This window comes from Haliotis rubra, unplaced genomic scaffold (assembly GCF_003918875.1).
Source record: "Haliotis rubra isolate DU_JTF1 unplaced genomic scaffold, ASM391887v1 Scf273, whole genome shotgun sequence".
NCBI lineage: Eukaryota > Metazoa > Mollusca > Gastropoda > Lepetellida > Haliotidae > Haliotis > Haliotis rubra.
In genome coordinates this window covers 157,303-170,736 of record NW_025766814.1, presented here as the reverse complement: position 1 = coordinate 170,736, position 13,434 = coordinate 157,303, and the positions used below count along the sequence as shown (strand labels likewise).

At 41.6% G+C, this 13,434-nt stretch overlaps 1 protein-coding gene across 1 annotated transcript in view; it reads right to left on the bottom strand.

Annotated features, from left to right (window-relative positions):
• Nucleotides 1-4,967: 4,967 nt before the first annotated feature.
• The window catches only part of LOC124280755 (alpha-L-fucosidase-like), a 116,857-nt gene continuing 108,390 nt past the window's right edge, over nt 4,968-13,434 (bottom strand). The window contains exon 8 of the mRNA XM_046716734.1: nt 4,968-5,478. Coding sequence (XP_046572690.1) covers nt 5,244-5,478 — 235 coding nt within the window. The 3' untranslated portion in view covers nt 4,968-5,243. The remainder of the gene's footprint in view (nt 5,479-13,434) is intronic.

Sequence of the window (13,434 nt, the reverse complement as noted above, 5' to 3'; positions counted from 1 at the left end):
CGCAACGGACAATTCCACTGTGGTAGCTTGCATCAACAAGCAGGGAGAGTGCAGCTCCTCCATTCTCATGGACCTCACGCGCAAACTGTATCATCTAGTCGATATTCACAAATGTACTCTCAGGGCCAGACACATCCCCGGGAAGATCAATATATTAGCGGACTCTCTGTCCCGGAAGGGCCAGATCCTACCCACAGAATGGATGCTTCACCAGGGCGCTTTTAGCATGATCCATCATCGTTGGGAAACTCCATGCATAGACCTGTTTGCAACCAGCCGGACAGCTCAACTTCCAGTTTATATCAGCCCTGTTCCCGATCCCAATGCTTGGGCCGTGGACGCATTGTCAGTTCCTTGGGACAATATGATTGCTTATGCATTTCCGCCCTTCAAAGTAATCCCGGATGTGCTCTCCAAGCTTCTTCTACATCACTGTCTAAGGGATATTTACCTTGTAGCACTGGCATGGCCAACCAGACCCTGGTTTCCACTCCTCTTGAAATTCCTATTGGACGAACCTCTCATTCTTCCACTATGGGACAATCTCTTGACTCAACCGGGCTCGTCACTCCTTCATCCGAACGTACCTGCTCTCAATCTTCGCGTGTGGCGCTTCTCCACTCTACCCTCCAGGAACAAGGTTTCGCCTCGAATACTATTAACGCCATATCTCAAGCCATACGCCCATCCACATCTGCCCTCTATGATGCCAGATGGAAATGTTTTACCCGATGGAGATCTGAGCGACAGCTCATCGGCCACACTATCACTATCCCCATGATAGCTGATTTTTTGCTCCATTTACGCATACAAAAGAAACTTAAAGCGGGTACTTTAGAAGGTTATCTTTCTGCAATTGCATTGGTTTGCAATCTTCAAGGTCTTCATGTCGGCTCTGCAATTTCCTTACATCGTTTGATTTGCTCATTCCAACTTCAGGATATATCTTCTCCATCAATTTTTCCAAAATGGGATCTTTGCATTGTTTTGCGTGCTCTCCTTAAGACACCATTTGAACCCCTGCAATCTGTGCCGCTCAAATACTTGGCCTTCAAGACAGCCTTCCTATTAGCCTTTGCTACAGCAGCCCGTGTATCGGAACTACATGCCATTGACTTTCGATCGCTCCGTTTTACTGAACATTATGCCAGTCTCTCATGTCGTACGCTCCCAGAATTTGTTGCAAAAAAACAGACTGCGGCACATGGTCCATTAGGCGCCAGATCCTATACCATTCCGGCTTTACCTATATCGGATCGTTCCAACAAATCTCAATTGCTGTGTCCTATTAGGGCTCTACGATGGTACCTTGATTGTATGGACTCATTTCGCCATAAGCGACGTCATTTATTTATTCCCTGCAAGCAACATCTTACTACTGAATTGTCCAAGAATACTTTATCAGCCTGGCTTCGCAAAACTATTGTCATTGCTTATCAGGATTGTGACCCAGATCATTTCCACGTCCTGCGTTTTCAATACTCCTCATGAGATCAGAGAGCTGGCTTCATCTCTCTCTTGCCTGGACATCTGTTTCAATCGAAAATGTTGTGGCCTCAGTCAGCCTAAGGGGAAATCCATTGGAGTAGAGGTGAGATTACTTGCCTATTGGTGAAGGACTCCCAATACTAACATATCCTCTCTTCAGGTGTGGGTTGTGTTTATCTCTATGCTGTTATTAATTACTTCTATTTTGAGGGAATGATGAAGAATAACTGTTATCATTTCAACTATACTAAGTCAACTGGAGAGGACATCACATTAACCCGAAGTGGCGTTATAACAACCAGAAGTGGCGTAAACAACGGAAGTGGCGTCATAACCACCGAATGTGGCGTCATGGGAATCATGATGACCACATATTCATTGTATACTAATTAAGATCTTTTCGATGAATCTGCAATATTCCATAATTCCCTAAAACCAACTTATCTCACCTAAACATCCTTTATTGGTGGTGGACACATACTATGTGATTTTAGTATATTCAACATATATATTAAGAATTTTACTAAATTCATAATGATTAATTGTTCATGTGTTAAAAACACAGACAAAACACTAGATTGGGGTATCATACTCCGGTGTTTCGTTTCCTCTGGTATGTGATAGCTATGAACATTCCCGCCTTCCGTATGTGGGATTCTGGCTATCACAACCCAGAGGGAATGTTTATGCCTATAATTACGAACAATCATGAGTATTGTCTGTAATTATTAGTAAACTTACCTCTGGGTTGTACACGGTACACCCACCGAAATGACATTTATTACCTCCCCACTGTATGTTCACAGGTTCAACTACTATTGGAAAATATGACATGGGTAGAGTGTCACTGGCAGGAGAGCATCAAGGGAAGTAATCCGAAGGGAGCAAGGGTTATCTAGGTAAGGATTACCTCCCTTTGTTATTACAGTTTTATTTTTATCTAAGGGAGTCTGTAACACATCACCAAGTGACGGAGGAAAAGGCTATCACAACCCAGAGGTAAGTTTACTCATAATTACAGACAATACTCATGATTGTTCGTGTTTCAGTATTTTTAACTATTCCAATATTATATTACATGTAAACAGAAATTCATAAACAGTATAGTTTCAAATTACTGAATAGATCAAAATCAAACACAGTCACAAACATACACAAAATATGGCTGAGGGGTCGTTGTCGGTACAGGTACTACAGATATGTACCCCAGGTATGCTTCTGTATACAGATATGTACCCTAAACAAAGTCAAAATACAGAAACGTACCCGGTATCCTAAAGGCGGACGAGTCCATATTCTTCAATCAAACCCGAAACCGCATGTAGTTGTTCCCGATCAACTGATTGCGAGTGGTATTCATGTGCATCGCGAAATATCCATTACTGTGTATTCTCATTACTTACATAAAGCAATCAAATGTATCTAATACAACAGCATGACAGTTCGAGTCAAGAATACAACGACCCCTTCAGCAACAGTATGACATGCAGTTCCGATCAAGAAAACTCCACAATTCAGAATGGAATCGTCCAAGGGTACGTTTCTGTATTCTGATTTTGCCTAGGGTACATTTCTGTGTACAGAAACGTACCTGGGGTACATATCTGTAGTAACTGTGCCGACAACAACCCCTTCAGCCTAAATATGCAACCACAGACACGACCATTACATATCAAGTCAAATTAGGGATAAATGTAACAATCCGAGTAATAATTTAAGCCGCTTGGTATATAGAGTATCTCACCCGAGTGTCTTTTGATATCAAATATATCACCACGAGTTTATACATTTACTTTGATCAACGAGTGTTGATATATTTGATATCAGAAGACCCGAGGGTGAGATTCTATTTATCATCAAAAATCACTCTTCATTAGCTTTCAATGAAAACTGTACATCTCTGAACACAGTACTGCCATTGAACTTGCAGTGCAGCGATGCCATAGCAATGTGATGTCATCAAGTTCATGACCTCATAGCATTGTCAGGGCATTGTGCAAAATTTACTCTCAAAACGATATGTCCTAGGAGATATCGTCTGATCTCACACAAGCAATATCTCCTGTGGAACACAGTTTTGGATGATAAAACTTAATAGAACTATGACACTAGACTATGACATAGATGAAGGCTAAAGACCTTTGATACTAAAAATTAAGTCTGTTACAAGTCTGTTGTAAGTGAATCAAGATTACATCACACAGATTAAATAAAACACTGAATAATCACATTAGGTATTTGATGACATAGATGTGTCATGTTAGATATGTGACATGTTAGATATAATAATGAGTAGTATTTTGTTTCGTTAATGATTTGATGACTTCTAAAAATTTAAATGTCATTTTTTGAACTGAGAATTAATATTGATATCCACCTCTTAACACTATTTCATACTCTGTAAACTTGTTAAGTATCTCATAGGAAAAGGTTTGCATAACTATGTGGTCTGGAAAAAAGTGATTTGTGTGAAATATTGTGTGCAAGTTATATGCCGGAGTTAAATTTGCAAAAAGAGGAAATATATAGCAGAACACTTTACAGTAAATGAGGAGTCAGGAAATAATACAACATAACCTGTTCTTGGAAACATGGCATGCCATTTGAATGAAAGTGACTAAGAAATATATAAAACCAGACTATGACATTATGATTATTACACTATCCTCACCCATGTCCACAATCATATTATAACATACACCATGTAATAGCACAAAGCAACGACTGTTGTTTCAGTGTCCTAGCTTTAGTCTGTATCGGTGTCTGTATCCTGCTCCAAGGCGTCAGGAAGGGGGAGGCATTCTACTTTGTCAGCATCTGTCAGGAGTTCTTTTTAATAGTTGTGATACTCTCTGGGTATAATACCCGCCCCAGCCACATGAATACGTGCAAACACCTAGTTGCGGGTACAGCAACGTGCAGTAAACTTGGACAAAGTACTGTGCCTATGTGTCCCAGTCCACCCAGCTGTGAATGGGTACCTCGTAAGGATGGGAAAGCCACACTAACTCAGTGCCCCCAGTGGCTGCAAGAGTTGTATGCTCTCCAGGGAGTTGAGATTGCTAATATGACGCACGCCTGCATGCACGCACGCATGCACGCAAGCGATGCAAAAGATGGTAGTAGCCCACACCTGGGTAACATCTTCGAATATATCTGCTAGATGTCCAATAATGAGGTATAGCAGTTCGCAGTGTCATTACACACATTGCTGAAATGGTTAGCCTCTCTCTTTATGTCTGCAAGGTATCTGGCCCTGGATCAGAATGTTTGTAGTTAATTTATTTCTCCCTCACATCTGTGTCACAATACAGTAAAGATTCATACTTTTCATCATGCATAGTTGCATAAATCATTGAGTTATAACGATGCAATTTAAAGGGAGATAACCCTTACTCTTACAACACATGTTTTGTCATGTCAGGTTTCTTAAGATTTATTAGATGTATTAAGTTGGACAAAAAAACAAGCAAGAAAACATTGGTTATAATGTTCATATATGCAGTCAAAGCAGCATTCATTTTATTCAGAACTTTCATTTGTAGCTCATAAATTTAAGTTGAAGAGCAAAATGTCTATCTGGACCATCCCATTATCAGCCATTTCATTTATTATTAGCTGGTCATAATTAATTGTCAACAAATTATGTTGTTGAAAAGGTCAACTATTCAATTGTCAACCAAGTATATAATTGTGTAGGCCCGTCCCATTATCAACCATATTTTCCTGATCTTGCAATGAGTTGTCTCTACCATTTATGACATTGCGAAGACCCATGCCCACTGACATGGCATTTGGTTGACAGGGATGGGAGGGATTGTGATGCTGATTCCTTTGGGTGAAGCATTCTGCCAGGAGAAAGAGCCTTCAGTGTAGCCAAGGAGGCTGACTTTCATTCCAGTTTTTGGCAAAGCTGATCCAAGGATGAGTTGACCTGGTTGTGGCCAGTTGAGGACAATGGCGTACACTGTCCCAGCTCTCTGTGTGTACCTGAAGAGAGAACACACAGTGTAGTTTAAAAGAACACTAATCCTGCAGCATATCCCATCCTTTTCAGCTGTTAGTATATAGATGATAGCTCTGCACTTAGTAGTTTACACCAGCCAAATAGCATGATATAACAGAGGACCAATGTGCAGTTTATTGTCAAAATACGTCGTAAAGAACACCAAGGTGAGACTGTCAATCTGGGCCACCCAAGGTGTGGAATATATAAAGCACCTACCAAACTCCTGGTGTGACTGTGTCATTCTGGGCCACCCAAGGTGGGGAATATATAAAGTACCTACTACACTCCGGTAGTGACTGTGTCATTCTGGGCCACCCAAGGTGTGGAATATATAAGGTACCTACCAAACTCCTGGTGTGATTGTGTCATTGTGTGCCACCCAAGGTGTGGAATATATAAAGTACCTACCAAACTCCTGGTGCGACTGTGTCATTTTGGGCCACCCAAGGTTGGGAGGAGTAGATGGCCTCTCCATTCACCTTCAGCCAGTCTCCCATCTGACGCAGTCTCTCCTCAAAGATCGGACTAATCATGCCATATTTGGTTGGACTGACATTGATTGCCAGGTTCCCTCCACAGCTGAAATGATAAATATCAACCTTGAAAATATTAGCTTGAGATTTTTTATCATTGTTATGATGCTTATATTTATTTTGGGCACAGGGGCCCTTTCCTCTTAGCAGGAAGAATTTAATGTCCATGATTGGATCCCTTTGGTCTGCCGGAAATTATAAAAAAAATATCTCACAGACTGTCAAACTCCCTGACTGGTTGATGTATGATTATGCAAGTACAGACCTGACAACTTCAACAAGCCGTGTTATAATTTCGTCTATGGTCAGATATTCTTCCAGGGCAGCCTCTCGTCGAAATCCCCATGATCCCCTGTCAATTGTCAATCCACCCTCCCACTTCCTTGGCTGAAGTACTCCTTTAACAGGTAACAGAATCATATGTATTGTCACAACGTTATTGTGCATGCATGCAGTCATGATTACAACTATACTTAATGATCGGCGAGGGGTGGTTGGGTAGCCTAGTTTTTAAAGCATTCGCTCATCATGCCGAAGACCCAGGTTCAATTCCCCACATGGTTATGATGGTGTCTCCCGCCTTGATATTGCTGGAATATTGCCAAAAGTGGCATAAAACCATAAACACTTAATGATAATCAGTGAAGAGACATTTTCTAAAGTCAAAGTGATCCGATAAGTTTAGATTTTGTTTCGCCTCAGTAATCACAATGTACATACAATGATATTTTGTGACTGCATTTTAAGCTTCTTTTTAAATATTGAGTTTTCAGTGTACATGAACAATCTCAGTTCTCAAACAATTTTGTAAAATGTTACCTGGATTGAACCTGTCTCCACATGTCAAGTAGCCCCCATGATGACATGCGTCCCCTTTTCCCCATCTGTCGTTGACAACGGCCCTGTCCTTCACTGGGCTGTGAGAAACAAACATTCTGGAGATTGATGTTTTAGCCATTGGACACAAGGACAATTACATGTTGCTGTGACGGGAAGTGCTGTCTTGAAATCCAGACTTTAGAATACATTATGCATAATAGAAAGATGTAACTTCTTATGAAGTAGTGTAATTGTTATGATTTTGAAAATAAATAAATATTTGGTCATTCACTTTGATTGTCAAAACCAATACTGGGTAACAGGAGTGCTGTGCTAAAGGTGGTGTGGTGTAAATATTTTTTTATTTTTTGTTATTTCAGAAATAGTTTTACTTTATTGTACTTAATATAAAACATAATTATATAAAAAACTCTGAATTATAATTTATAATTTAAATATCTTATTAAAACATTTGTGTTGAGATATTTAAAGTTGGAAATCTATAATAACTTGGAGCAGATTGATTTGATTTCTTTAAGCTGTTCTTTGTTTGAAACCTTCATAATTTTCCTTTTTCTCATCTAATTGTATGGATACTGATGAAATTGTAAAAGGTTGGACTCCAGGCAATAGATGAACATACATTTCTAGAAAAGATATGGGAGGCCAAAGTCGTTTTGGGCCATGTTTTGCATTAAGTCACATTTATACAGTGTCCCAATATTGATGGGTGGCAATCCCATTGAGGAACACATACCTGTCATTGTACAGCCAGGCTAGGAACTCCTTGGAACCCCAGTAAGTGTCTGGGGCCTCCCCATCTCCATCAGACCACAACAGGTCGGGCTCATAGGTGTTCACAAGTTCATACAGCTCAGGAATAGTCTTTTGCTGAAATATATTTGATTTTAATGCTTCATGGTTTCATATTCTCATGTTGTATTGACAATCGGTTGAATCGCTAAGTCCAGATAAGCTTTACATGATAGAAATAGTGAATAACCCTCAATAATGTATTTAGTTGAGCTGACCTCAGCAAACTTGGTGGTGGTGAAGTTGTTGGCCTTGTCCTGTAGATACAGAGGGTTGAACCACTCATACATAGAATGGTACAGGCCAAGGTGAAGATTTGTCTTTGACTTGAGTGCTCGTGCCATCTCACCTGTTGACAACGTTAGGTGTTCAAATGAGAGAAATGACAAAAATATGCATCTGGAGTCCAATGCTTCTTTCGAAATTGATTGGATTGTTTTTGTTCTGTTGTACAGAATTTGCCAGAACAGGGAAAGTTTCTTCATACAATACTGAGAAAATTTATTGTAGAAAAGTAGTCGAGATCTTATGACTTGGATTGGAACATTTTTAGAAACTGGAATGAATAAATTGAACAATGAATAAATAATGTCTTGAGATTAAAATCAGTCTTAATGTATAATTACCAACAATATCTCTCTTGGGACCAACCATCATTGAGTTCCAGTTAAAACTGACATTCGTCGCCCAGTTGCAAAACCCTCCACAATGTTTAGTTATAAAGATGGTGTATCTGAAAACAACACGAACTGAGGTTGGCCAGGATCCATGGTTGAAGTTCAAATAGAGGCCACAGTGATTGGTTCCATTTACCAACACTACCAGGCTTTTTTTCACTGGGAATAAATTGTTGGACACCACCAGAAATGGTTTCTCAGAGGTATGCTATGACACTGTACTTAAGATGCACTCACTCACTCACTCACTCCTCACTCACTCACTCACTCACTCACTCACTCACTCACTCACTCACTCACTCACTCACTCACTCACTCACTCACTCACTCACTCACTCACTCACTCACTCACTCACTCACTCACTCACTCAACAGCCATGGAATAGTTGGGTTTCACTACAGCATCCACTCTCTCACTGAATGATTAACATCATACTTAGCCCCAGAAGCAGCAAACAATTCAGCCCAAGCCTCAGCATCATAGGACTCTGCCGTGAAGTCACTTGCAAAGTCAGCATAGGTGAAGTCAGGTTTATAGTTGTCCTGCATGTACTTAACATATGCTGGATTTTTTTCCCCTTGCCAGTATTCACTCTTGTTCACCCTTGTCCGACTGGGTGATAATGGTTGCCCTTATAAGGTTTCTGTTGTGTGTTTTTTTCTCTCTCTCTTTCATGTTCAACAGCTGAGTGGAAACAAACTGTAAATGAAGTTTTTGGCCTCTCTGACCATTCGCCCAAACACACCCCTGCTACTCCCTTTCCTTGACAGTCTGGTAGCCTCAGCTAAGCTTCTGCAATGCATGCAGCATGCTCTCCGGATGGTCATTTGATCCCTTTGTGTAGTCATTCTCTTTCTTGTCACACTAGGGTGCTGACGTGCTGTAAACTGTGGCAAATAAACAGATGCTTCCAGGGGTTCTCTCTGAACACCATACCACTGAACCCACTACTCCTGCCAGACATCAGTCTTTGACTCATTTGGCGATCCTAAGGTTCACTGATGGCTATTCCATACATCGGATGCCTCCAACAGCTCTGTACTGCAATCTCTCTGACCAGCGACTCACCTTCAGCAAACAGCCCATACACCGATCCACATACGAAGAACCCCTTTGTCTCGGCCATTGCATCTCAGCCTTCAAACTTGTCGTTATGTTCGACAAACCTGCTCATCACTACCTAATCACTGCAGGCTACAAGAGCAACTCAGTCGAACCTACCTATCTTTTGGGATCATTCCCGAGATACCCAACCTCACTCTAACATGGACTTGATGGTGTGAACCATGGTGACAGCTTCCAGATATGCCTCCGAGTTGTCAAGTCCTACCTCCAATTTCGCCAATCTCACAAGTCAACGATTCAACGAACCTCCTCTCCTTCTCCCACATATTTGGAGGACCTGTCTACATCTGAGGCTATCATTGAACTTGTAGATATGACACACTTGCTGGCATGGATAGCAGCAGACAATCTTCAATTGTCTAAAAGCAAGACCCCAGACGATCTGCTATCTACTTTCGCCGTGAAACAGGGATACCCTCCACGATTATGGTACCTCCTTGCCCCTGCATAACTCAGATTGCAGGGTTCTTTGACATGGCCTGTAAAAACCTGTAGAGGGTGAAAGAACCTGCTGACCTCTGGCTCAGATTCGGCAAATGCTAATGGTTGAGCTTATGGACATCAGACTACTTCTGTGACAGTCAAAGATTGGGATCTGGTACATTTATATACTGTATGTGATCCAGAAAACCTGACCCGCCATATCACACCTCATGGGTGAGCGGCTACTGAGTAGACCTGCCTTACCATCCATGGTGAGGGCCTTATTTATTCAATGAGATCATCCATGATTTTTTTTACCAAGGTGGAGTGAAATACTCAGTTCCAAGTATCAGTCGAACTTTGGAAACTACAGAAGATGCAAGTACAAGAAGTCTGTTTGATTCAGTCACTCAGCATTGTATGTTCCGACAAATCCCGAGATTTCTTTCGGAGCAGAAACTTTTTTTCAGCCCAGAACAAGAAAACAACCCAGATCTACATTCCATTGCAGAGGTGTGCATAACCCAGAAGCAGCTCATGGGGCTGGATCCGGTAAGCTCTACAAACCACTACTAATTGAAGGTCCTCCTGTTTGGCATTTCTACAACCCATGGCTATTTACCCACATCATGAAACACATCACTCAGTTTCTGCATTGGCGAAGCATCGTGTTCGAGGCTTACATCAACGATTGTATACAAGTGCAAAGAGACTGACACATCCTCCTTCAATATCTATAATTCACCACCAGCTTTTATGGAGGTCAACCTGATAATGCACCAGTGATATACAGGGATTTGACTGGAGGTACACTGGTAGTTCTTCGAAACTCGGTAGACTACCACGCTGGCTACTATACAGTTTCACTGTATTATCACATGCAATACCTGCACAGGGGACTCCTGCATTTTGTGAAATAATGAAGAGAGCAGTGAAGCGTGAGCCAGGCAGCATTATAGCGAGACAGCGATCGTGCTTTAGCATGATAATTGCTCCCCATGCACAGATCCTACTACCTTCGTCATTTCAGTACATTCAGTGGTGGCTTGACAAATCAACATTTATGGAAGAGTTCCCTTCTACGTCTGTTCCTGGGGTTCGATGATCTCCATGCATGATCCTTCGTCGTTCTATCTGTATCTTTGATGGTGGCTTGACGAATCGATTGTCTGTATATCAATCATCTGTGTTCAACAGGTTCAGCACACCTTGGTTGGGCGATCCAATTTTTTCATCTGATAGACTCCCTGTGAATCTCAGCAAGAGCCAGACACATACTGGGAGTAAAGAATGCCATCGCCGATGCTCTATCTTGATCAGACTGTCCGTCTACGAGAGAGTGGAAGATACACCCACAAATCTTCAGATCAATCTGTCTCCCAATCACCAACCATCATATAGACCTGTTTGCAACCAAATTCAACAATCAGCTACCCAGATTTGTATCACCAATCCCAGATGCTCTAGCACTCTCGTGGGAGAACCTAAATGCCTATGCGTTTCCACCACTGACCATTCTACCTTGAGTGTTACAGAAGCTACGTTCCACCAACAGAATAGCACTGCTTTTGGTCACACCTTATTGGCAGGCTTGAGTTGGTTCATTGATCTGTTACCGGTAAGTCTCGCCGATCCAGAACCAGTGGCTCTACCTAACCGAGATGATGTGTTAATCCATCCTCACTCAGATCGACTACACAGATCCCCACAGAAACTACATCTTCACGTTTGGCGCATTTGCAGAAATCTTTGTCGCCAAAGCATACTCCAGAAGAGTTGCTTGAGAATCGCTTCAGCTCATCATACTTCTACACGCTCTCTTTATGATGACAAGTGGAAGAAGTTCGAAGTCTACTGCAGATTGAAGGACACACTGTCTCCTGCTACAGCATCCGCCCAGGTTGTTGCTGAATACCTACAGCATCTGAGTATGTCAAGGAAACTGAAGTTACGTCTACCCTTGCTACTTATAGCAGGTATCAACACAGTAATAGCTATGGTGACGGGGAACAAGATTTCATCAGTGCCTAAACTCCCTATTGCACTCCTACTGGTTATCAGATCAGTCTAAGAAGTTCTGGCCTCCGGCCTGGAACCTGTCAGTCATTCTTCAACATCTTGTATCAAGCGACTAAGAGCCTTAAGACAAAATTTATTCCTGCTGCTCGTATGTGGGAACTCCGTGCACTGGACGTTAACTGGGTATGGTTTGAGAGGAAGAATCACAGCAGAGTTTCCTGGGTCTTTGTTGGGACTTCATAGTGCAAAATCAACTGCCAGGGCAACCGGATAGGTAGAATAGGACTTCACCAGTTTGGTACCTTGGTACTGGCACAGCAGCTGTCCTTGGCCTGACATTGCAGATAGTAGCATCCTTCATTCGCGGAGTCTGTGTTACCTTGTAAAAGTGAATCAAGATGTATGGAACTCCATTATTCATCTTCGTTTTACTTTCCTTTGGGCATCAGTTCTACCTGATTTCATACTGAAGCATTGCAGTACAGTCACCATTGAGTGACTTCATCATTGCCTCAGAGGCCAGTCTTGTACCATGATGCAGAGGTGATACCCATACTCATTGACCTCTACTCGAGTGAGCAATTATGTCATTGGAGTATGAATACCGAATTCCAGTGGATTGCAATTCGTTCCACTCCTCAGTAACGGACACAACCTTGCTAACTCCCCTTGACTAGGTTTAAGCAAAGGAAGCGAGGGTCATCACGATATCATTTGGAACCTAACATTAAATCAGTTGAGGGTACCGGGCCGTCTCGTTTTTCACCCTTGTGTGTGATCTGAGGGATGGTTTCGAATCAGAGGCTTTCAAGATTGAAGTTGCAAGACTTTAATTCTTGGGGGTTGCTTGAAATTGGGGCGAGGTGTGGGAACATGTTGTGCTCCAGATTTTATCCTATGACAAATGTGCGGTAGAAAACCATGTGAGATAGAATAAGTTTTAAAAATTTCAAAATTTACTATAAATTGTATATGTATAAATACTTGTCCTATCTCAAACGATGGATTCCCTCCTGGCCAACCCCACTAGACAAGAATGACTGCACAGAGGGCTCACATGACCATTCGAATAGCTTGCTGCATGTTTCACAGAAGCTTAGCTGAGGCTACCTGTCCAGAAATGGGGAGTATGGTTTTACTCCGCTTTTAGCAATATCACAGCAGGGTACACTGGAAATGGGCTTTACACATTCTACCCATGTGGGGAATCAAACTCGGGTCTTAAGTGTGACAAACAAATGCTTTAACAATTAGACTACCCCACCGTCCCAGGAATGGGAGCAGCAGGGGTGTGTTCGGGTGAATGGTACAAGAGAGGTCGAAAACTTGTTTACAGTCCATTTTCACTCAGCTGTCGAACATGAGAGAGAGAGTACAATCCATGAGATAGGTTAAGTATTTATAAATTGAAAGTTAAAATTTTACTTTTTTTTATATGTTTGATTACATTGAAGGAAAAACAATTAAAGGTATAAAGGTATATATCTTCTAAACAAATGCTGATGGTGTAACCTAACTGTATATTTC